The sequence below is a fragment of the Molothrus ater genome, chromosome Z, assembly GCF_012460135.2.
Source record: "Molothrus ater isolate BHLD 08-10-18 breed brown headed cowbird chromosome Z, BPBGC_Mater_1.1, whole genome shotgun sequence".
In the NCBI taxonomy this organism is placed as follows: Eukaryota; Metazoa; Chordata; class Aves; order Passeriformes; family Icteridae; genus Molothrus; species Molothrus ater.
This window is the reverse complement of record NC_050511.2, coordinates 27,832,817-27,857,118: the sequence shown is the minus strand read 5'-3', so window position 1 is coordinate 27,857,118 and position 24,302 is coordinate 27,832,817. Positions and strand designations below refer to the sequence as shown.

Sequence of the window (24,302 nt, the reverse complement as noted above, 5' to 3'; positions counted from 1 at the left end):
TTCAGCTTGCTGTTACTAATATTGTCTCGGCCATTTGGGTAGGTTTTGGGCAAGGGAATTTAGGAAGCCTTAGTTGTCATCCAAATACAAATGTTTGAAAAAGTTTTAAGAACTTCATGCCATTTGATTGTATGAAAAATTCTGAGTGGATCCATTGTGTCTTTCTCTGGAAGTAGGTTTTTTGAAAGTTTTTGGGGAAGGGGAGTGTTAAGTGGTACACATATCTTACTAAATGTATTTATTTTGTGTTTTCCCTTTGTGGAAAAGATGAGCCATTTATAAAATAGATGCAATGTTACCGTTTTTCAGTTGTCTGGATGAGCTGGTTGTTACTTTCATTAGCTGTTAAGACATTTCAGGCTCTGGATCTACTTCATGGCTACTGATTGCCTAATCATCAGATCAGCCATCTGAAAATCAGAAGTGCTGCATGCTGTAGCTTGCACTAGACTGTACAGTTAACGTTGCTTGCATTTGACTTAAAAGTTGCATAAAAAATTTGGAAGCCAGTTTCTTCCTTAACTATCAGAAGCAGATTCATGGCTCAACAACTTGTGAGTTGATAAGCTTTATGTTTTGAAATAGGTTTGGCAACTTTTATGTTTCTTCACTCTCCTCTTTTTTTTCCTTCTAACCCCGAAACTGAAGTAGGTGCTTTCTGATAACCATTGTTCATGCAAGCAGTCCCTTGTGCTACTAGCAGGATTTGCAGTTAGGAATCATGCCATGCAAACACTGCAGAATTGCCCATGTAATTTTAAAAAAAACCAAACCCAAAGCAAATCATATTTTTGATGGTTAAATTTCTTCTCCCCACCCCCCCCGCCCCCTGAAACATATCTGCTGTTGTCTCACATATTATGTCTTTTATTCAAAACAAGTAACATATTTTAATAAACAGACCTCTGAAGTGACAGCTTGTGGCATGACCTAAAGAGGGACCAATATAATATTTGTGCATTAATAACAGTGCTTGTGTAATAAGTCTTTTAATAGTTGTTCAAAAACAAGTTTACATTCTCAGGAGGTCCAGATAATTTTTCACCCTTAAGTATTACACAGTTTTTTAATATGCTGTGTTACTTTTTTTAAAAAAGGCTCTATTTGCCTGAAACACTAGCCTTGTGTATTCTTTGGTATTGTCATTTGTACATCGCCTTCCTCCTTCTTCCCCAGCCTGTGTAATATCTTTTTCAAGTTATTTCAGCAGATTTAGAAAATTAATAAAAAACTTATACTGTCATGGATAATTCTTTATGGTAAGAGGATGGTGAGATGGTGCTATTCAAAATTGTTTTGCCCAAGGAAAACAATTGTATACAAAGAATGTGGATTTTTTTATGTGTTCTCATGAGATGGGACCTATGGAATGTTTTTACTTCTTTTTGTTACAGAATGTGAATGAGCAGTTCCTGGGAGATGTTTTTTTCGATGCCTCATTGATGATTTGGTCCATAGCATTGGCTGTGATGACTCACATGGGCCTTTGTTCAGCATTCATTTGTACATTGTGGGTAGCGTTTCCTTTACTCACTAAGCTGATGATCCACAAGGAATTCAGCCAAAAGGGTATGGATTTTGACGGGTAGATATTATGTTTCTAAACTTGTACCCCTACTCTTATTTAAGCAAAAGAAATCGAAACATTGACTTTGAGTAATCAAATTAACTAAGTCACATTTTTGTCATGAAAAAAGTGTTCTTGAACTAAAGACAGTTTGAAAGTGTGAGAAGCTTTAAAAAAATACACTGAAAAACATCCCAGGTCTCAGGCTGTAAGAACATTATGTGACTATATTAATAAGTGATCAGAATTTTGATGAATAGTAAGGTTCATAAAAATATAATAATATTTAAATGATGCTTGGGACAGTAAACGTTTCAAATTTTTTTTGTAATACAAGATTAATTTTGTGGTGATTTTGAAAATTATACTGGTGTTACCTGTGCAAAATGAGATCGTCCCATATCCATGTTAGGGATGAGGACCAGAATTGTGTATTGGGACTTGCAGCAGTATATCCTTGTGGATATTTCAATAAAGTTGTGTGTTTATGTCCTAAGGTTTTATTTTTTCGTCTTTTGTTTTTTCCTGTTCTGTACAGGTGCCACAATAAAGTTTATTGCGATGTACATGCTGGGGATGTTTGTTCCCTATCTGTATATGCTGTATCTTAGTTGGACTGTGTTTGAAATGTTTACACCTGTCATGGGACGAAGTGGTTCAGAAATTCCACCAGATATGGTGTTGGCAGGATTTATTGTGATCTTCACTGTAATCCTGTCTTCCTATTTTGTAAGTAAATTTGCAAATGTTGTTTAAAACCCTTGAGCTTTCTCTATAGTTTAGAGTAAGATGTGCTTTTTAATTAATACTGGAAGTTAGTGATAGTTTGACAGTGTCTTAAACATTACAGGGAATTTCTAGAACATATGTCAAAGATTCCACAGTTTGTGTTAGTCAAAGAAAGATCATTGAAGAGGAGCTTATATTGCTCTATGGTGATGTAGTACAGGCTGATATAAAATATGAAATGTAATGCTAAATTTTGAGTAGAGATTGAGTAGAAATTTGATTTAGGTGTAATATATGACTGAACAATACGTATACAAACTTCAAAAAGAATACTCAGATTTGTGGGTTTTTTCTGCTGCCATAGGACCTGGAAAAATTGGTTTGTTGGTTGGTTTTTGGTTTTTTTTTGTTGGCAGATGTTTTAAAAACAAGAAAATTTTGAAAGTTCCAGGAACTACTCACTTTATTTCTTTTTAAAAAAGAAATCATCTTAAAAATACTAGTTCTAAATACTGAGATTAAAAAGACATAATTGCAAGTATCACCTCACAAAGACACTTCTTTTTAATGTACCTTCAGTTCGATAATTGAATTTTAGAATTATGCAAGTAGTGTTTTATATTTATATGTTGCAGTTTTATAACTGGACTATTTTTTTTATTCTCTAGATTAACTTCATTTACCTTGTCAAAAGTACAAAAACGACGCTAGTAACTTTAACTACTGTGTTTGTAGTCACTCTGATTCTCGTTTGTAGTGGAATCTTCTTTCCTTACAGTTCTGATGCAGCTAATCCAAAGCCTAAGCGAGTCTTTCTCCAGGTAAGAAAATGTTTGCATGTTGTATGACCTCTTTTGGTTGCAAGAATGTTTAGTTTTTTCAAGGCTTAATATCCCCTTTCTTTCTTGGTTTAAAAGCTCTAATGATTATTCTTGGTTTTGAAACAATTGATAATGTTTCTCTTGTTCACTCTGTGTTCAGCTCACCTTTGTCAGAAGAGCAGGGTGTTTTAGGGGGGTTTAAGTAGGTGAATTGTATAACAAATGGTAATTTAAAAAGTGAATATAGTTTGAGGTGGGCTAAAACAGTCATCTTCTGATAGTGTTTTTATGATATGTTTTTTATCTGAGTAATTCTTGCATTTACATTCATAAATACTCAGATACATGTTCAGTGCTGAAAAGCCTACTGAAAATGCAGTAGACCTTAAGGTATTTCAGACCTTAAGGATATTTCAGAATCACCTCTGGCTCTTGCAAACTCCAGAGGCTCCATTATCTTTCTGTGTTTGTTCTTTTTTTTCCTTCTAGCATACGAGCAGAAGATTTCATGATCTAGATGGAAATGTGGTTAAAAGTGACTCTGGTATATGGATCAATGGGTTTGATTATAATGGAATATCTCACATAACTCCCCATGTACCTGAAATCAATGACACCATTAGAACTCCATGTGAGGAGCAGGCTCCCTTCTGTGGCCTTCCTTGGATTCTGCCAGTCCATTTCATGTTCCGGTTTGTGTGAACTCTGCCTCATTTGAGCACTTTACTGCAAAGTACAGGGGTCATTTATGCAATTTCACTTACATAAGGGAGGAAAAACTAAGGATAATCTTGGTCTAAAAGTAAATAATCCTTCGTCTGTGTCTTCTGCCGTGGGTCTGCTGCAGGAGCTGTAGAAGTGAATGTGTGGAAATTAGATGTAGGCACCAGAGGAGAAAAAGGTGAAGGGGGGGCCTCCTAAAGGGCAGTTCAGAGGAGGAGGATATATGTCTTCTCCCTTGTTCCCTTCCTTCACTGCAGCTGACAGCAGAGGATGTTTACAGTAGCAGGTCTCTACAGAAGGAAACCAGCTGCTGTGGCTATTTCTCACACCACAAGAATCTTGAGAGCAAAAGTTTATCTGTTTGAAGGTGAAAATGTTCTCACTTGTTTGTTTTGTAATTTAAGGCAGATGAAGGTAATTAATTGACACACTAGTGACAATTTTTCTATTAATATGACCTTTAAATATTTGTCTGGCCAAAAGCTGATTTTACCTGTCTTCTGCTAGAATCAACATCTTTTGAATATTTCATGTAGCAGCAGCACAGTCAGCTTTACTATGGAGAAACTTCTTGTCTTCTGACCTCAGGGTGTTGCATTGAGAATAACATGAAACTTTTTTTTCTCCACAGGAAAAACTGGTATCTTCCTGCTCCAGAAATTTTGCCAAGAAGCCCCATTCAGTTTAAACTTCTGTCCAAGAAGCTGATGCCTTGGAATTCTGTGAGGTTAAGCTTTGAAGTATCTGGTGAGTGACTGAAGCTTCTGGTTTATGATTTGTGTTTATTTTTATGCCCATAATAAATCAGGCTTTGACTCCAGTACTGCAGGTTCTAGTGCAGTTCCCAAGATAGCGAGCTTTCTCAGATTAGCATGAATTAATTCAGTTTCATAGCATACTAGAAACTGTGAGTAGTTTTATAAGAAGAGAAATAAGTCTTGCAGTTCTTATTTCTGTGACTGGTAACTTCATCTGTCTTGAGTAAGTCTTGATTTTACAGAAGGTCCTTTCTAAGCTGGATCTTGTAGTATTTTATATGTTAGTATGTATAAGTCTTTTTTATATTTATTATTATAAAATGTTCTGTGTTCCTCTGTTACCTTAACATCACACTTATCCCAGTGCTTAGGAAAAATTGGAGCATCTTCTGTATAGAAGACATTTCTGTCGTGCTTTGGAAGACATGAATAGTAGCTCAAGGATGCCCTGCTGTTCCAAGGGAAAGCAGGTGGTTACTCTGCCTCTGCCTGTTGATCCCTGTGGACACATCTCTGTCCCTGCAGGCCCGAGCCACATGTCCCTGTACGTGCGGCCGCGCGTGGGCTCCGCGCTGTCCCGCTGGTCCCTCGGGGATGGAATGCCGGTCGCCAGCCTGGGGGGAGACTACTTTGTGTTCTACTCCCATGGGCTGCATGCAGCTCCCTGGCACTTCTGGGTGGAACTGACGGTGAGTGCGGCACTGCTGGAAACTGGTGATGCCTTGGTCCACCCTCTTCCCACCACGGCTGCATTCCTGTGTGAAAAGTGTCACTGTAACTTCCTAATGCTTTGGTTTATTTGGTAGATCTTAATTCTAGTATCCTTCTTTTGATAGGTCAGCTTTATACATCAGCTCCCATGTATTTCCCATGATAGTCCACCAGCTTGTAAACACTCAAGGGAAAAATACTTTTCTTGTCTGCATGGTCTTTGATTATAAGTTTTGATTTCTCTGATCTTCCCCTCACAGTTCCTGAAGTTTTACCTTTACTACTGTTATTTCAAAGTTGTTTTTTATTATTATGAGTAGTTCTCTTTCCCTTTCTTTTCTCTTGTTTGCTTGGTTTTGGGGAATTATAGAATCCTTGGTGGAAAATGTACCTGTCCTGAAGCTGAAGAGAGCTGTAAAAGCTTTGTTTCCTAAATTTTCTTTTGCCTTATTTTCAGCTGGAAGCAAGGCTTCCAGCCTTCCTGTTTGAGTGGGATTCGACTCAACATAACCCTCTCACTCTATAACTTTATGTCCTGCTTCCACCTAAGCTTCTACTCAGCCTTTGCCCTAAGCAGCCCAGGCCTAGCCTTCCACTGAACCCACCTAATCTCAGCCCTACCATGTTTAGAGAGCATAGTACTGTCCATCTATTATCTATCTGCCTCCCCACCCTTCTAACTTGCAAAGGAATAATTTTTTGCAGACCTGTATGTTTTTAATATAGGTTTAGCGGTATGTTGTTGTATGTATGTTTTTACTATAGGTTTAGCACTTATCCTTTGAGTAAATATTACAAGTATCTTTGAAAGGTCAGAAAGCCCATTTTTCCTTCCTGCACCAGGCAGTCTAAACACAAATAATCCTCAAAGGGTACTCAATAAGGTAGATTGGAGTCTCAAGTGTGACAAGCCTCACGAGCCAAATAGAGGCAAAGCTAGGCAGAAGGGGATTTGCTGTAGAAGGATCAGTGTAAACACTGTGTTGGAGTCCATGTCTTGATTTGTCAGCAAAACAGACAAACACTGAAGCAGGAGCATGTGGAAGCTGTGTAACACATCAGAGGCACTGTGATCTAAACATCTGGTTGCCAGTTCCTTTCAAATTGAACTCGTCATGTAATCAGACTGATATGTTGAAGATAGGGAGTGTTTTAACATAGAAGACAAAGAGCTGCAGGATGGACAAAGAACTGCAGGACAGATACTGTCTATAGAAAACTACATCTGAATTGATGTATATTGAAGTGTCAGGAGCAATCATAAAGATTGTGTTGTCCTTTTCTCATTTTCAGGCCCCAGAGAAGCATTCTGATGGAATAGTCTCCCTTGCCATAGCAGCACATTACTTTTTTGGGGAAGATCAAAAGTCACCTCAACTCTATGCCTTACTGGAGAGGTTTCCAAACTGGACGTTTTCTTCTGGCTGGTCCTGTACCTATGATCTTTTTGTCTTTTAATTTTGACAGCAATGCTGCAGGGCTGATAGGGTTATCTCTGATGCAGCACGCCCTTATGGCAAGCACTTTCTAACAAGATGCCAGAGACTTCAGCAAGAATTTAAAATACTTCAGCAAATGCGTTTCTTTGGCAGTTTGACTGTTTAAAGACTACTGCTATCTTGGGGATATAATGATACTTTTCTGAATGCAGTTCACCTTGGCTCTTCCACTGAAGTGGCAGTTTGGCTAGTGGGTTTCTTAAAATGAAAACTACACTTGACGAGGTAATATTAGCATAATAAATAGTGGCAATTGTAATGGGAGGACTTAATGGAATTATTTTGATACTGTGTAAAATACAACTGTACTTGACTGATACATGGAGTATCACCTACCAATCCTATCCGTCCTATTCAAGTCTGATCTCCAGCTAGAAGGTGTTTGTTCCTGTGGAAGCACGGCAGAGGTGGCAAAGTCCCAGGCATTACTTTTGTCACTGGATGAAGTCACTGATAGCTGTGGTACTCATGTTGGTTGCATTGAGTCCTTGGCAAATGCACAATGCAGAGAAATCAATATTATGATGGGACATGGTAATTGTTTATCCAAATTGTATGTTTCTGTTAAAAAACTTAGTCCTACCCCTTTTCCTGTCTTTCTGGTGTTACAGCATGAGTGGCTAAGTTCAACCTAACTACCATCTTGTGGTTTTGTTCCTGTTGGGATCTTTCACTATCAGCACATGAGCATGTGACTTGCTCTCTCATACATAAGAGTGCTAAGTCCTTACTCCTTTAAGTGGATGTCTTATAATTAACCTACTCTAAATTTTTAGTTTCCTTCCAATTTATTAGAATTGGCTAATTTTGGTATCTCCTCTGGAGAAACTTTTGGTAGTGTGTCGGTATTGCACTTGCTAATACATTTTACTATTTCTTAAAATAAAGTTTCCTTTCCTTAAGGAAAAGCACCTAAAAGAGTAATCTTGAAAAGATGTCTAATATTCTGGATTGCTCTTATTTTATTTTCATAGGATGGATTTTTATAAATGTCTGTGTTTTAGAGTATCTTCCAATTTTAATTGGCAAGCTTTGAAACCAGAAGCTACTGACCTCTTTTTTATACTTACCATCTTTTTGGGGTTTTTTAGTGCAGTGGTTAATAGTTAAGGGTAATTTTTAAAATTCAAAGAACTTGCTATATCTGAAGGAACTTAATGGTTTTTTCCAAATTATATATAAAACATTTGGCTATATCAATATCACACTACAAATTTAAATAGTTAATCTCATGAGTATTGCCTAATGTCATGCAGAGCAGATTTTGTGCAGGCATCATTTTGAGTAGAAACATGCTAGTACTGATAAGTTTGCAGAGCACATGAAAGAAAATTGTGTGACAGTTAATTTGTGTGAGCTGTGATGGATAACAGATCTTCAGTCAGGTATTTTTCCTTTAGATTGTTCTGTAGTAGTGTGTAATAGTGGAAAGAACCAGTTTCATTGGTTGGTCAAGGGACATTAACAAAGATTGTCAACTAACTCATGGACTAGGGTAAGAGGTTTAATTACTGTAATCATAATGAACTGGCCATCAGTATCTTAAAACCTGGGGGTTTATACATTAATGTGCATTAATCATCACTTGATTGTATCTGATTTGAAAGTACAATCCCTATATTATTTAAAAGTGCTATTAATGATTTGAAAATCAGAGTTATAAACTAATAAACTCCTGTGTCTTGAATCTCAACGAATGTGTTGTACTGTACTCTAGCTGATGCACAGCTAGTTAACTAAAGCTGCACTGATATTTACCATCTTTCTCAGTTTTGAGTTTTGTGTTTTCCTTATGATTTAAAGCTTTGGAAGTGCTGTGTGAAGAATTCATATGGGGAGCCAAAAATATAAAAATGCCTGTTGGCAATTTCTGAAACTTTAAGTGAAGCAATAACTTCTGCTGTCTCAGGATTTAATCCTTGTTAAATAAATTTATTATGAGGTATATCTGGTTTGTTGCAAGTTTCTGTCTTTGTAAATAAAAGCAAAACTTGATTAGTGACACTTGATTTTTAGCATGATTAAAGGCTATATATTTGCGTTTCCATTCATTGCAGTAATGTTTTACTTGAACTTGGGGTAGAAATACTGCTAAGAGCAGTATAATACTGCTGGGTCTGACAGCTGGTGTTAGAGCTGTGTGGAAGATAAGCTTGGCCAAAGAATGCAAAAATCATCTGAGCTGAGAAAAGTCAAAATGGGAATTCTGGTTGGTTTCCTGGAGAGGAGGGTGGTTTTTGAAAAAGATGTGATACAGAGGAGTCACTGGTAGCCAAGCTAAGTGCTCTTTGCAAAATTGATGTTTGAGACCAGTTTTATTGTTAATCTAAGACAAAAAAAGAGGATGGAAAAATTCTCTGTTTGTGTCCATCTGCTTCCCTATTCAAGTACAAGCAGATGAGTCTTCTGCTACTGTGGGTTACTATTTCTCCTAAGAAAAGCTATGTGTGATTTACTCTCTGAAATGTATGAAATGCAAGCAGCTAGTAACTTTAAGGATACAAGGGCATAGAGTAGAAACATTATTTATTCTTAGTAGAGGCAGTAAACAGTTGGTTAAAATTACCTTGTGCTCATTGGAAACAATTTACATCCACAGCATTTTCTCAATTGCTTTCTTATGGTTTTCCCCTCATTTTGATGGCTTTGAGAATCTACTATGTTTTCTATTAAAATATGTATTTCTGAAGCTGAGTACTAAGCATTTTATCAATTTAAGCAAAGGAGACCCCTACCTACATGTTGTTGTTATGCAATCTAGTGCATCCTTACAGTGTGTCACCATACCTTCAAGATTGTCTTTCAAGTAGAAGCATGCATTTGAAGAAAGAAGTGTTGGGATAGGTGCAATGAACAGGAAAATTTCAGCTATCATACACAAACTGTTGAGCTGAGTGGGGCTGTTCTGTGCTAGTAAGACCTGTCTTTGATGTCTGTCAGTCTGTGTTGGATTGCAGTTCTCCTGGAGAAACACCAATCAAATAGATAAGATCTGACAAGTCTATACAGAGGTAGTTGTAGCAGGTGGGATGTAGCTGAAGAACAGTTTGTCTGCATGGCAAAGCTGTTCCATACTTTTCTCCCTTGAGGGCTAACATAATCTGACTTTTGATAATTGTCTGGAAGGGACCTGCAGGATGACCCATTTTAGAACTTGGTATGTGGTCTTGGTGGAGAATGGTAGAAAGACATGCAAGATCAGTCAACCTACGTTCTGTGGTTACTGTTAATTTATGTAACTGGCTTCCGTTTTGAACACAGAACATTCATTCTCAACCTTCATGTAAATCCCTTTCAGTCTCGGGGGAATAAATTGATCCTAGAAATTAGCCAGGCTCTCTTGTTCACTGTGAAAGAGGTTCTGTTGGGCTGCAACTCTTCATGGTTCTGTCAAAACTGTGGGTGCAGCTTAAGAACATGCTAAGCATTAAAGCAGAGTCTTGAGCAGGAAGTATAAGCCAGTTTAGGGAGATCTGTATTTCAAGCAGGGTGTCAAGTATCAATGTTCCTCAGCAAACATGTTTTTAAAAAAATTCAGTTGCAGAAAGATTAAAGAATCAGTCTTAAAAACTAGCAGTGATTCATCTAAAATGGAATAGTTCTTTCAATCTGTTCTGAGAATGGAACAAATAGAAGCTTCAAAGCCAATAAGTGGACAGGTGAATTTAAGTAACCATCTTAGAAGGCTGCCCATGCAGAGTTTATTTGGAGATGGTTTTTTCAAGGGAGAAGGTGGTGGCTTGTTCTGTTTGGGTGGTTTTGTTTTGAGGTTTTTGTTTTGTATTGTTCGGGCAGGATTTTTTTGTTTTATTCTTTTGTATTTGTTGGGTTTTTTTGGGGGTGTGGAGTTTTTTGGATAAAAAAGGAAAGAGTAGTTAGGTGCTTTGTGTCTGCTATGTAGTAGCTTTAGGCTCCAGCTCTGGACTCTTAAAGCCTTCTCTCAGTGCTCTCTGAATAAGTAAACCCAAGGAATTTCCCATTTCAGGGGCCACATGATAAACAGAACACTCAAGTTTGTATCTCTCTTTTCTCTGTTTAAACACTGGGATGACTTCCACCACTCACCCTGTGCTGCCATTCCTGTCCCTGCCTACTAGAGTACTTCAGCAGTGTTCAGCTCTAGGACAGGAGACGAAGCTGAAACAGTAGATTGTGTCGGTTGCCTTTATGTTCCCTCTTACTGTGGGAAATCCATCCTCCAGTTGAACCCAGCTTACCACCCTCAGCAAGTTACCCATCATCTTTTATAATATCATTATCGCCCCACACAACTTCTCCCCTCAGTTTATTATGAAAAGGACCTCCGTTGTACAGGTTCTGGCTAGATTATGAATTCAGGTGTTTCTGCTTACAGTGGGTCTCAAACCTGTAGCTTAGAGACACTTTGGCTTGAAAACCATTTGAACTGGTTTCTTTGACCTAAAACATGCTGAGGAAAAATTAGTTTACTTGGGTTGACAAAAGTGATAGTGAAAAAGTACCTTCAGAAATGCAATTTGATTCAAGCAGTTTTGTAGGTATACCTGGTGTGAAAGGATCTAATAGCAAATAATACAGAGTATTCCTGTTTTTCTGGAACAGTTTTGCACAGGATGAGAAACAGATCAAGAAAACTTGATGATGTGCAAATTGTTGTGAAGGAGGAAATCTTACATCAGCCAGTTTTATGTGAGCTGGATACACGAAGTGAAAAGAGTGTCAACATGTTGGGATTTCATAAAAAGATGTTTATCCTCATCTGGTTAAGTGGCCCATTTTTCCTATCTTTAGTTAAATAGTGCATATTTGTGGATGACTAGACCTTTTGTGGAGGGTTAACCCTGGGTAGCTGATGGGTACCTATCAAACAGCTGACCCTCCCCTCAGCAAACCAGGAGGAGAAAAGGGGATGAGAAAAATTCATGGGTTGAGACAGGGACATTACTCACTGGTACCCACAACAGATGAAAGAAACTGGCCTTGGGAAAATTATTTTATTACCAATTAAAATATGATTACCAAACACTTTCCCCTACCTCCCCTTCCTTCCCAGATTCATTCTTCTGCCTTCTCTCTCACCATGGTGTAGAAGAACTGGGGATAGTCAGTTAAGAGTCAGGTCATGGTCAGTCCATACAATTTCCTCTCTGCTTCCTTCCTTTCCTCACTATTGCCCTGCTCCAGCATGGGGTCCGCTCCATGGGATACCGTCTCTCATAAACTGCTTCAAAGTGGATTCTCATTCTCCTCTTGCTGGGGTGGTCCTTCAGGAAGAGACTGTTCCAGCATGGATCCCTGTGGGCCACAGTTGCTGCCAGAAATCTGCTCCTGTGTGGGCTTTTTGGGCTGCAGCTTCCTTCAGGGCTCATCCATCCACCTGCTTAGTGTGGGTGCTCCAAGGCTGCCACTGTGGGTATCTGCTCCAGCGTGCTCCACAGTGGGCTGCAGGTGTAGAGCCTCTTCCTCATCATTTAAAGGACTGAGCTGCTGAGCAGTACCACAGCAGTAAGAGGCTGATTAGCAAGACTATATAATTTAATGTGTGTATTTACTTGCATTGAGCCACAGGCTCCAGGGAATCTCTATTCCAGTGCCTGGACTACCTCCACCTGCTCCTCCATTATGGGCCTGGCTGCCTGTGCAGGACTCTTCCTCACTCATATTCCACAGCATTTTTTACTCCTTGTTAAATACATTACAGAGAGGAGGTACCAGCTTATGTTTGTTGGAACTGGCTCTGTCTGACACAGGCCTCCCTTGCCACCACACCCTTGCCACCTAAACGCACTACATCTCTTTTCACAGCAGCAGGTGGATGTAACTTCAAAGATGCACTAATAAGGCAAAGGCTTGATTCCTTCATCCTGTAAAAAAAAAGCTGCAGGAGTATAAAAAACAATTTCATCAGGTGGTTTCTCTGAGAGCTTTGTCTCTCTAAGATGGCCTACCTGAATGGCTTGCAGTCAGAAATAGTTCTTTTTCACAGGAGTAACTTCAAGTAAAGTTGAATATATTTGTCTTTTAATTACAAGTATAACAGCAGTGAAATCAAAATACAAAATTAGCATGTAAGATTTGCATAGAGATAATTACTACTAAAGAAGTACAAACTTCTAAAATTTCACAACTAAAAAGATTTACCTGCTAAACAACAGTAGCACAGTAGTAAGATATGAATATTAAGAATGTTAATATATCAGTTAATGTATGTTTTACTTGCACAGATCCAAAACCTGAACAGCAGAACGCTGACCAGGATGGGCTTGGCTTACATCATTACCACAGAACCACAGAAAAATATTAACTTGAAGCACAGTTTTTATTTCTTTTAACATAGATTAAGCAGGTTTCTTTATCATAAAAAAAGCTTTAAGTATTATCCCCTTAAAACAATAATGAATTTTGACGTCAGGTCACAAGAGGCTTGTAGGTATGATAGACATTATCTGTAACCAGTAGCTACAATGCAGAATAAGCTTAATGCTGGGACTCAGACTGAGTTTCTTTCCTCTAACTTCAGTCTCAAGTTTCAACTCTTAAAATGAAGTTCAAGTTGCATTCATTAATAGCTCCAGCTTTCCACGTAATACTCGCAATTATTGCACTTGTACTGGTTGTATTGGCTTAGAAAAGCCATTCTAAAGCAACAGTTTAATATCTGTACATTTTAAAGCACTTGATCTTATCTACAAAGGAAATAAAGATGATGAAACCACAATTCATTTAAAACTTAATTGTGAATAGTCTTAATTTCAGAGTTTAAATGGATGTGCATTTAGTAACTACACTAGAAAAGCAACAGATGCTGTAACTACCATAGGATGACTAGTTTGGTCCATGTCAGTAATCAAATGATGTTATAAAAAATAAACTAGTTTATCGTGTATAAAATGAGTAATGTTGCATTTTTGTTCAGATTGCACAGTACAAACAAGCTAATATCTAAATTAATACTGTTACAGGTAGTTATTACATAGGGACAGCAGCTAGAAAAAATAAGTACCTCAAAGCAACAGACTTCTGCAGCCAGGTTTTCATAACATTGTATGAAAGTTAAATATGTCTTAGTTAGAAGTATGCATATTATAAAATGTTTGAAAAATGTTTAAGTATGAGCTGTTAAACTAGTTTTCCATAGCAAGAGTATATGATGATTATTTACATTTTAAAAATCCATTTATCAGAAAAGAATTTACAATTAAATAAATAACCTTCAGCAGTCCCTTAACCCAACTACAAGATCTGTTAAGTGGCAGTAAAAAAACAGGTAAGCCACCTTGTGTCAGTGTTAGGTCAGTAAAGTATGCCTCATCCAGAAAGAAGTGCAACTCTGCTTTAACTTTGCTAGTCATCTAGAAACATGCAAACACACATAGGTACCTCCAAATATGGTACAGTCTTGAGTATTTGTACAAGATTATTCACAAAAACATACAATATATTTTACAGTCCTTTAATACAAAATATCGGTATCAAACCAATCTGAACTGCATTGATCAGACATTTATTAGGCAGGCAAGCTGCAAAGAAAACAGTTTTTATATTTAATCCCCTGTTCGCCTTTTAAACTCAAGCAAGATATAAGTAGTTTCTTCAGAACGTGTTGGTGACGTAAAGGTACTGATGAACACAGGCTGAATCTGTCTCCATGTGTGTTCACTCTCCAACACTATTTAAAGTATCAAAATGTAAAGCTGCAGTCTGGCCGTTGCATCAAAAAAGAGTCATGCCTCCTTTTGAAATTATTTGATGAAACTGGTGTTTAGTTATCCCCACTAAAAATTTCAAAGACTGAAATATTAAAAAACCAAAACAAACAAACAAAATTAAAAAGAGAGTTCAAATCCAAAACACAGAAGCAGATCTAAGAGCTGGTTTGCTTCCTTTCACACCTGAACAAATGGAAGTTGTTCACCTTCCATTTAAGACACAACACAGTCATAACTGCCTTCTTGGAATGAATCCTCATCCTCTGTCTTAGCCTTGTCCTCTTCATGTCTGCTTGCATTGCTGCTTCCAGCATCACTCTGAGGATTAGTGCCATGGCTAGATGAAGTCCTGCTTTCCTCAGCTCTTGGGTTCGCTTGTTCAGGAACCTTAGAAGGATTCACTGGCTGAAATGCTTCTGGTTGTACTTGCTCTTCTACTATTTCATTTAGTTTCTGGATCTGTGGTTTGATGATACTTAGAAATGGCTTGTACCCAGGGCTAGGAAGAGAATGGGATGAAACACCATAAATGAATTAAAATTAGTACTTCTGTCATGTACCTGAAATCAGAAATGTTTATAAATAAAGAGAAAAAGGCAACCCTGATCAAACAATAAAAGTTGGAAAGCTCTGGGTTTGTTTTGGTTTGGTTTGTGTTTTGGGGTTTTTTTTCCCAGTTTGATCACAACTCTCTAAAGTGAGGTTTGAGATAAGGAAAAGATAATAACTTTTGTTACTTTTTAGGTAACAAAATATCTACAGCTCAAATGAAAATGAAGATAGAAAGTAACACTTACCAATCTGTAGAAGCCCACTTGTCAACAGCATCTAGGCCAGTCTTAATATTCTGACAGATTTCTCCATCAATATCAGAGGACTGCATGATACTGAAAACCTGGCTGATAACTGAAGATTCTCTGAGAATAAGGCCTATGACAACACACCAATCCAGACATCCTGCTTCCATGAAGATATGTAGCAAATACCTATATGGAGAGAAAGGCTGTTTATTTTTCTACTCCCAAGACAAAAATTGCAGTGTGATTGTGCAGATTGTTTCTTTCTCCAAATGCCGCAAGCCAGCAATTCTCAGTCTCAAAGGTGTCATTACTTACCGCAGCTGCACCTGTGACTTGTGTGGCCCTTTACTGGCCAGCTCTAGAGAGAGCTGCTCAAGCTCTGACTGAGTTAAACTTAGACTGGAGAAGTTTTCATCCACCATGGTCCAGTCTCCATCCACCATAGAACTTGTTTCAGTCAGGTCCGTTGCTGAACCAATGCTGCATTCATCACCTATCAAAAACACTCAGAAACATAAGGGAAAAAAGAAACTACTTACTTTAGTAAGACTCAGAATTTCTGAACTACTTCCTATAAAAATTGACAAACAGTAATGCTTTACAGTGCATCACAGTTACTTCAGGCATATTGTCCATCCCGCTTCAGCATTCTTCTTGTCACACTGGATGGTAGAACTAATGTTGCAGGAATGCAATAGCTTTTCTATCCAGTAAAAATAATTCAGGAGAATTATTATCAGTAAGGCATCCTAGTATCTGCTGGCAATCATCATAAAAGCACCAATACAGCATCTTGCATACTATAGTCATAGAATTAAGTCCAGGAAGGGTTACAGTCTGTCTAAAATTCTGCTTATTTAACTTTAAATTTTGTTAAAATGAAGTTTCAATAGAAAATTATTTTCTTCATACAAAACCATGAAGATTTCACGTTTTGTAATGTAAATATTTACCAGCACAAAATACAAAAAGAAGTATTTCCAGTAAAAACATGAAGAGCACATGCAGTAACAGAATTTTCAGAGGAACAGTAACAAAGCTAAAAACATTACAGTGGTGAGTCATGAAGGCACCTACTCTTGAGAACTATTTCCATATTAAAGCATATGCATCTTTTCTTGGAAAAAGTTTAGGAAGTCAAAAGGTTATTTGATTATATTCTTGCCCATAAATACCAGTGCTGGATTAGTAATTTATGAAATTTTTATTAGAATTCAGCTTGCAATGTTTTGAAGGCTATTAATTTCGTTTCTTTAGAAATAAACTGCTTCAAACTGTGTAGCAAAGTCCATTGAACTCAAAGGTCTTCATCCAGCTCAGAAAAAAACCCCCACATATACCTATTTATATAAAGACCAGTAGTGGCAGACAGCAGTAAAGTCAATGCAATGAAAAGAGGTAACTATTTTCTTGCAGTCTCCAGATTTAAAAAACAAGAGAAACAGGAGTGAAAATAAAATGAGACCGTGCTCAAGCAGACAGAAAACATCTCCAAATGCTCTGAATCTCACAGAAGAGAAGGCTCTACAGTTGTAAAAATTAAGAAAAAAAACTGTAGCTCACACTATGTACTTAGATCTTTGCCCTAATGGAGTGGAAATCACATGATTTAGATACTGTTGAAAACGCTCTATGCTCAAGGACAAGAAGAAGTATACAAAATTTTAAAAAGAATACAATGGTCTGACAAACTTTTCCCATATCCTTCTGTATTCAGAAAAAATACATACAAAGTACAATTTCTATTTTAGTAAGCTCGTCATACATTGCACCTTTTATAAAGCAATTTACATAAAGCCTTAGGAAAAAATACAACTATATGGATCTCTAATTTCCTCAACTTCCTCAATAAGTGATATATCTAATATCATTCTTAGGAAACCCAAAAGCACAAAGTTCATGCAATTAGAGCTGTTCCAACACCTGCAAGAGGCTGATTTATGCAAGAGACAAGGAAACAAAAAACCACAACGTAGGACACTCTTCCTATCCAGACTGAAAAAATATTGAACTTCAAGTTATCACCACAGATAGAAACTTCAGCAAATATTCCATATTCAACTTCATGTCCTTAGAGATGTACAACATGGGCATTACCTTTCTGCTGTAAAAAATTTGATTCACTTTTCAATAAGTCCTTTTTTTTTCCTGAATTTTTCTTATCAGTAGTTGAGAAGGGACAATACAACAGTGACACACAAATATCAAAATATAAGCACACACTTCACATTCTTCCAATGAGCAGATAGAAGGAAGAGTGACTAACCTTTACTTAGCAAAGGAGAAAGGAATGCATCTTGCATGTGTGGTCCATGGGATGAAACAGTATCAATCTCTCTCTGAGAAGAGCTGATAGTACCAAGCCAGCTACGACTGCGAGGTGTGTTTGAAATCCCTGTGTCCATTTCCATGTTTACAAAGGTGTCTGTAGACTGAGATTTTAGTAGTTGTTCCCCCACAGCTAGAAAAATCAAAACACACCATAGAAAAATCATGCAAGTATCCAGAAGGAAATTTAGACAGTTCTCTCCTGGCATTTCAGGAAGCTAAAATTTGCATCTAAGTCAATATTAAGGGGACCAATGAAATTCAAGGGAATGCAGCAAGTTTAGGCATTTCAGGAATTTCTAACTAGCTTTTTATGAGAGCACTGGCATAAAAGAAGCATGATGTAATAAAGTGTTAGCATCAACAGAAGTAAATAATGATGCTGTTACTAAAAAGAGGAAGACTTGGCAGCAATGTCAGCCTTGCCATATGGAGATAAGGTAGCAAATGTCAACTTTGCCGTAAGGAGGTAAGGTAGTGAACTGAGAGATCAGTAACATAAAGGAGGCTTAGAAGTCTTCTAAGTTCTTACTGTCTAACAAAGTAAATTTCAAACATTAGGAACATTACTATTTATTTTTTAAGAAGTTAAAAGCTCATCAAGAGACTACAAAAGAATATTGATTTTAGTTATTTTCTGCAGCAGAATTTACACTGAAGCAATGTCCATGTTGAGTTCAACATCTACAGTGATGTCCAATTCAGTACACCTGAGAAAGCAGGAGAGGTACTGTCTATGCTAAACAGAATCTCTTAAAAAAATACACTCTCTGTGAGAAAGCTGTGCAGGTGGCAAGCCTCAGCCTGTTCTTATCTTGGCTAAACAGAGGCAGAACAGACCAGAACAGAGATTCACAGATGTAGCATTGCAGGAGGGAAATCTGAGTTTGAAATATATCAAACTCAGATGCTACTGTACCTGTCTTGTACTTTCCATTCTTGAAAGGTGAATTAATGGATGAAGCTGGTATAACTGGAAATGGCCAGAGGAAATCCTTGTGTAGCTTTTTCAAAGCACACACAAAATCCTCCACACGGGCAGCTCTGGCTCGCTCCTTGCACAACCAGCCGATCAGCTCAAAGCCCAACTGTGCAGCAAAGCAGCCAAGGTCTTTCAGCTTGATTTCCTCCAGCAGACGCCGAGCATGCCGCCAGAGCATCATGTCAATATACATGTTCTCAGCACAGTCACTGTCTTTACTCCACCTACACACACAGCACAGAACAGCCAAGTGAACACTGATAAAGCTGAGTCACAAAGGCCACAACTGCAGAACATCAAGTCACCAGAGTAGTAAAAGGGGAGCTTTCTATATAACAGCAGAAGCAGTTTCCCTAGTTCCTTGCTGTTTATATTCTCTAAAAGATCCCACTGCCTCAACAGGTAGGTGAAAAAAAGGATTTAAGTTACAACAGCAGCAGTTTTTATAGAACATTAAACTATTAGCAATGCAGAAAAAAGTAAAGTAGGAGATAAAAGGCAGATGACATTGCAAAGTTTAGAGAAATAGTCAAGTATTGGCCCACAGCCCTTCCTATCCAAACCTTTAAGACAGTACTCTCTATTAAAAATTCCTAAATTCAGAATTTATACTAGGATGGTTTTAGAAATCAGGATGGGGAAAAACGCCAAAGCAAAGATAATAATTTCAGTTCAATCCTACTTCTGAACTGTAATACCTATCAATATCAAGTCGGTACACAGCAGCTTTAGAGGAGTTCACCCCAAGGCATAAAAGGTTCTATCTGTAGCTTGGAAACACAGTGCCAGATCAAGATGTGCACGGTAGCAGAGCAGTACACTGTGAACTGTGAGCAGTTCAAAATGCATTTTTCAGAAAAACAGGTCCTTTAAATATGAGGCACGTGATCTCACTAGCTACTTAAATTACTACACATGTAATATGTACCACATCCAGTGGTTTCAGAGTCTTTGGGTCAGCAATATCTATGTAAGCATACCTGTGCATACATACAAACATACATACATGTATTTACACATGTGAGAATATATTTTCCCAAGAATGTTATGAGACACAAACAGTACAAAAGTTGTGAAATTATAAATGCAAAAAATGTGGAAGGAGATTATGACAAATCTATCAAATAATTTATTTCTATAACTTAAATTAGTAAGAAGTTAGTCCTCTACCTAATAAAGTGGGGAATGAGAAGACATTACCTTTTTCCAGACGGGCCAGAGGGCATACTCAGAGTCTTTGTCAGATTAAATTTGCTATGGAGATTCTCCGCTGATTGGGATAAACTAATGCTGCGGTGCCTGAAGAATTCAAAACCACTACTTGAACTAGGTTCCTAAAAGCAAGAAAACCAAAACATACACTGAAAGTACCAAACATTATATATAATATGAAGATTAATCATACAAGGCATGATGCTCAGTATTTACTCTTCTCATCACAAACCTGAGTTGTTGGTGTAGTTGGGGGTGTTTCTGTTTCTCCAGAGCCAATGGCTTTAAGAAATCTAATCATATGACGACAGAGATCCCACTTTCCCTGCTCTAAGGCAGTATTAAATAGGAGAGTAGCGTGTTGTCTGCTAACTGCTGGAACTTCCATATTCTGCAAGAAACAAAGCATAATTAAGTGATTTAGTTTTACTATAGAAGATCTGAAGTTCTATTAAGTCAAGCCACACTACTTCACATTCGAGTATACCAAAGATTATAAACAATAAATTTCATGCTATAATTTTCCCATTTAAAACAGTAAACTAACTACTTACACTGCATGATCTTACCACCATTCATAACTGGATATAATATCAACAGAAAACTGTCACATTAAAGATCTGTTGAACATGCACAACTTTGATATTACTTTTTTTTAAAAATACTGCAATATTAGTAAATATCAGTACTCTTGCAATATATCTGGTGCTGTTACCTGTAGGATAATAAGGTAAGAGGCAGCTGTGTCCAAGTCCTGGGCCATTAAGCACTCTTCAAATAAGTCCTTCGGGTTTCCAACAGCAGCAAAAAGGTAATTCCACAGGGCATATTCTGTCTTCCTAGCACAATGAACAACTGTCTGCAGGAAGAGGGGGAATTCTGTAATGAACTTCGCCACAGTGGGAAGGAGAGGGTCGGGAATGGGTTCCCGCGAGGTAGCTTCTTCTTCCAGCACTTCATGAAGCATCAGTTCTAGTACATGAGGGAAGTATGGTAATGTGGCACAGGAGTGGGCCAAAAGCAAGGCTTGTTCACCGAGGTTCCTAACCAAGAGCTGGCGTAAAATGTGATGGAGGTAGATCTGAGAGGTTCTCTCAACAATGGAGAACGGAAAGAGAACCTCTAAGTGTTCTCTAGCACTGGTTTGAGTGTATAAACAGTCATAGAGCACAGTGTCATTAACAGCACCAAGAACCAAGGCATCTTCAAACAAAACAGCCAATGGGTATATGTTGATGTGGAAAGGCAGCATGATCCGTCTTGACAGAAAGGAATGCGGTTTTCGATGATCTCTGGGAAACAGGGGAAGCCAGACTTTCATACCTGCCCCACCACAGCTGAGCCACAGAGCCTCCAGTAAGTGGCGTTTCTGTTTGTTAATCCTGCAAGTAGTCCATACATTTTCAACAGACTGGGCTAGGACAACTGGAGCACAAAAAGGCAGCTATTTAAAATGAAAAAAAAAAAAATCAGTATCCATTATTCCTTTTATTTTTACCCTATTCAAAAGAACTCAATTTTTCAGCTAAGTATTGTCTTCAAACATGTTATTCTTCTAACATAGAAGAAACAAATCTGCTTCTCTCTTATCTGCATCCTAGCATGTGACAAAACACCACTTAACACCTATAACTATTAACTCAAGACATTTCTTTTTGTAACCTCCTTAATAGTTAGTCAGGAAGCAGAGATATAAGAATAAAGGTGAAAAATAAAAACCTGTTCTCTGCTTCTTCAGTTAGCCCCCAAGTCCAACCTAGAATTGACAAATCTTTATCTGAATTTTCCAAATTTCAGTCTCCCAATGTGCTTGTTTCACATAGAATTGGTTTTCGTCAGCTCAGAAGAATTGAAAGTTCAGTAATTGATTTGTATTGTTGTTATTGCCAAGAACTCTGTAAATGTACTCTGCAAAAAATGATAATGTTCCATAAACATACAAAACTGTTCTGGACAGACTAGAGATTTTCTGTTATTGGTGCATATGAAATTTTGGGCAGTATCTTTAATCTTAAAACTTGTCTATTTTATTTCAATATAACTAGCGAACACAAGCAAATGCTCATATACTTCCAGCCAACAATTCTGTCAGTAAGCACAAATACTGCCTTGCTGATGGTCTTATTTTCTTTATGTCTGGACCACTCTCTTGCACAGCTTCTTCCATCACTGCCATCTTTGAAGCCATACACAGTACTCCACATACATTTACTCACATGCTTTCTTTGATTAGGATTATTATCTTTATCTCGTATCTGGGGTCCAGATCGATCCCTTTGCAACATGATAAGTTGTCCTGCTAAGTTAAGCATAATACTTTCAGCTTCACAAGCCTAAGGATAGAAAGAATATTATGCAAATTATTTAAGCTTTTTGAATTATAATTTTACTCATAACCACATTAAAAACCCAGAAAAAATGTAAATTAAATGTCCCACTTTACAGAGATGACTAACAGCTGAATTCAATATAGAAGGACTCAGAAAAATCAAGAACAAGTTCTTGTGCAAAGGAGTAAATACTGGAAGGTTTCTTATTCAGCAAACTCATTCCATGTGTTTAATATGGACTTTTTCCAACCATGTGTCTTAAAATGGGCAATCCACCAGCATTCCAAGAAAAATGAAAGTCTGTATTCTTATCAGTATCATCACAGTATGATTGCCAGTATCTGACTCCAAAGACAACATTGGTACACAACCCAAGAGCTGAGCCAAAAAGAGCTGAGCCACACTTGTACAGCATCTTGAACTTTGATTTAGCTGCAGTTAGAGAAAAATTGTTTAAGGTGTGTCAAGAAAGCAAACTATTCTGCTCAGTTAAGTCTACTCCCATTTTGATTTACGACAAAAATCCAAGTTCTCTTCGCATGTGCTTTCAGTGCCCTGACAAAATTCTGAAGGTTAAGACAGGGATCTTCACATCTTAAGTCATTGTTTGGCTGTTGCAGAATTTACAAAGAGTGCCTCATAGGGTCAATATGCCATCTTTTAATTTTTTCTATTTATTCTTTGAGTAATGGATATGTTGTTGCAAGAAAGGTAATTCCTAATGCCATGGATTGTTCTGGATTTTGACGGTTAATACATGATAGAGCAACATACCCTTGATAGAGTTAAATTTAATTTGTTCACCAAGACTTGGTCTCAAACTTTTCAAGTTAAGAAGAGAAGGTACGAAATAAAATCTAAACTCTTAGGTCTCTATCCACCCCCTCATCCCCAATTCCCACATAACATGTCAATATAGTGAACATCAGAAAAAGCACATTCTGGATTTTACCATATAGAAGAGTCACTGATTCATGACTGATTTATCAGCCAGGTAATCTTTAAGGAGTAAGCTAACAAATTCAGGCACCAATTCTATCAAATTTCGAGATCTGTTACCTGCTGAGGCATCTTCAAGGTGATGCCAGTCTCTGTTCTCACTGATGTCAAGGTAACAGACACTACAAGAAAAGGATGAGGAATGTACCGAGACATGGATACTTCTTGAAGAATTTGGATACTGGCAGTAGGATTAAGACTGAAAGGAAAATGACTACACTTAGAAATTTTACAACAGTACTTAACATGAAATAACTACCTTGAAGTAAACCTAACAAAAATAAGCAACTTACCCTTAGCAAACAATTTACTCTATGAAACAAATGACATTCCTTTAATCAGGAATAAGTAGAAATGCCCACATATCTACTCTATATAAAGTTACCAAACAAACCTAAAATGGGTTACTGATCTTGATACTTTGGGAAATACAGCTATGCATTGATAGAAGACAACATCAGATACTTCAGAATATGACTCTATTGACTCTTCAATGAGACAGTTTCCAGGTTCAGGTTCCATTGGGAGCTTTTTTAAAAGCATTAAAAATATTTTTCTCTGAAGTTCATCAACAACTTGCTTTTTTCTACCACAAAAAGGTCCCCTCTTGCTAAAAAGAAGATACCATTACTGTAAGAAAAATCACCTACATAGGGACTTAAACCCCCCATCTCTGAATCTTTATCTCCTCCTTAGATTCACTAATCTTAATTGTCTGAAAGCACCTGGCATATTTCACATTGCTACTCCTTTTGTACTAAAACAATTCCTCAACACCTCACCAAGACCAAACCTTTTCATCTTTGCAAGCCTGCTACCACCTTCCCTTCACTAATTAGTGCTTCTAATATTAGAAACATGTTTTTATTTTAAAATATTCAAATATGTGGGTGTCTTTTAGTCCCTTTTTTTCCTATTCATATTCAGTTTTCAAGTTCCTACAATTTATGAACATGTTTGTTCAGACAGCTGGAAATGTGCATACATCAGCCACTACCTACCTCTACCTTGCATGGGCCTATCAGTATGCGTGCAAATGAAAACACTCATGAACTTGTGCATAAAGATAACACCACTCCATATTTTAAAAATCTGACTCCACCAGTTATCAAATACCTTTGTATTACTGTAGGATTTTACTCAGACTGAGAGCAG

The 24,302-nt window shown here is 37.5% G+C and overlaps 2 protein-coding genes across 7 annotated transcripts in view; one reads left to right on the top strand and one right to left on the bottom strand.

Moving 5' to 3' along the window:
• ERMP1 (endoplasmic reticulum metallopeptidase 1) overlaps window positions 1-8,859 on the top strand; it is a 61,612-nt gene extending 52,753 nt beyond the window's left edge. For both annotated transcript variants that reach the window (XM_054517826.1, XM_036403749.2), the window contains 7 exons: window positions 1,395-1,569; window positions 2,106-2,296; window positions 2,965-3,117; window positions 3,607-3,809; window positions 4,472-4,587; window positions 5,124-5,287; window positions 6,603-8,859. In XM_054517826.1, coding sequence (XP_054373801.1) covers window positions 1,395-1,569; window positions 2,106-2,296; window positions 2,965-3,117; window positions 3,607-3,809; window positions 4,472-4,587; window positions 5,124-5,287; window positions 6,603-6,767 — 1,167 coding nt within the window. In that variant the 3' untranslated portion in view covers window positions 6,768-8,859. The remainder of the gene's footprint in view (window positions 1-1,394; window positions 1,570-2,105; window positions 2,297-2,964; window positions 3,118-3,606; window positions 3,810-4,471; window positions 4,588-5,123; window positions 5,288-6,602) is intronic.
• Window positions 8,860-12,786: 3,927 nt separating this feature from the next.
• The window catches only part of RIC1 (RIC1 homolog, RAB6A GEF complex partner 1), a 46,707-nt gene continuing 35,191 nt past the window's right edge, over window positions 12,787-24,302 (bottom strand). For 3 of the 5 annotated variants that reach the window (XM_036403222.1, XM_036403224.1, XM_036403223.1), the window contains exons 17-26: window positions 23,208-23,346; window positions 22,035-22,151; window positions 20,534-21,262; window positions 20,051-20,209; window positions 19,807-19,940; window positions 18,544-18,830; window positions 17,563-17,757; window positions 15,612-15,801; window positions 15,294-15,482; window positions 12,787-14,995 (exon numbers count right to left, since the gene is read on the bottom strand). In XM_036403222.1, coding sequence (XP_036259115.1) covers window positions 14,710-14,995; window positions 15,294-15,482; window positions 15,612-15,801; window positions 17,563-17,757; window positions 18,544-18,830; window positions 19,807-19,940; window positions 20,051-20,209; window positions 20,534-21,262; window positions 22,035-22,151; window positions 23,208-23,346 — 2,425 coding nt within the window. In that variant the 3' untranslated portion in view covers window positions 12,787-14,709. Of the gene's footprint in view, window positions 14,996-15,293; window positions 15,483-15,611; window positions 15,828-17,562; window positions 17,758-18,543; window positions 18,831-19,806; window positions 19,941-20,050; window positions 20,210-20,533; window positions 21,263-22,034; window positions 22,152-23,207; window positions 23,347-24,302 lie in introns of those variants that run through there. The other 2 variants (XM_036403225.1, XM_036403226.1) reach the window with 2 other exon arrangements.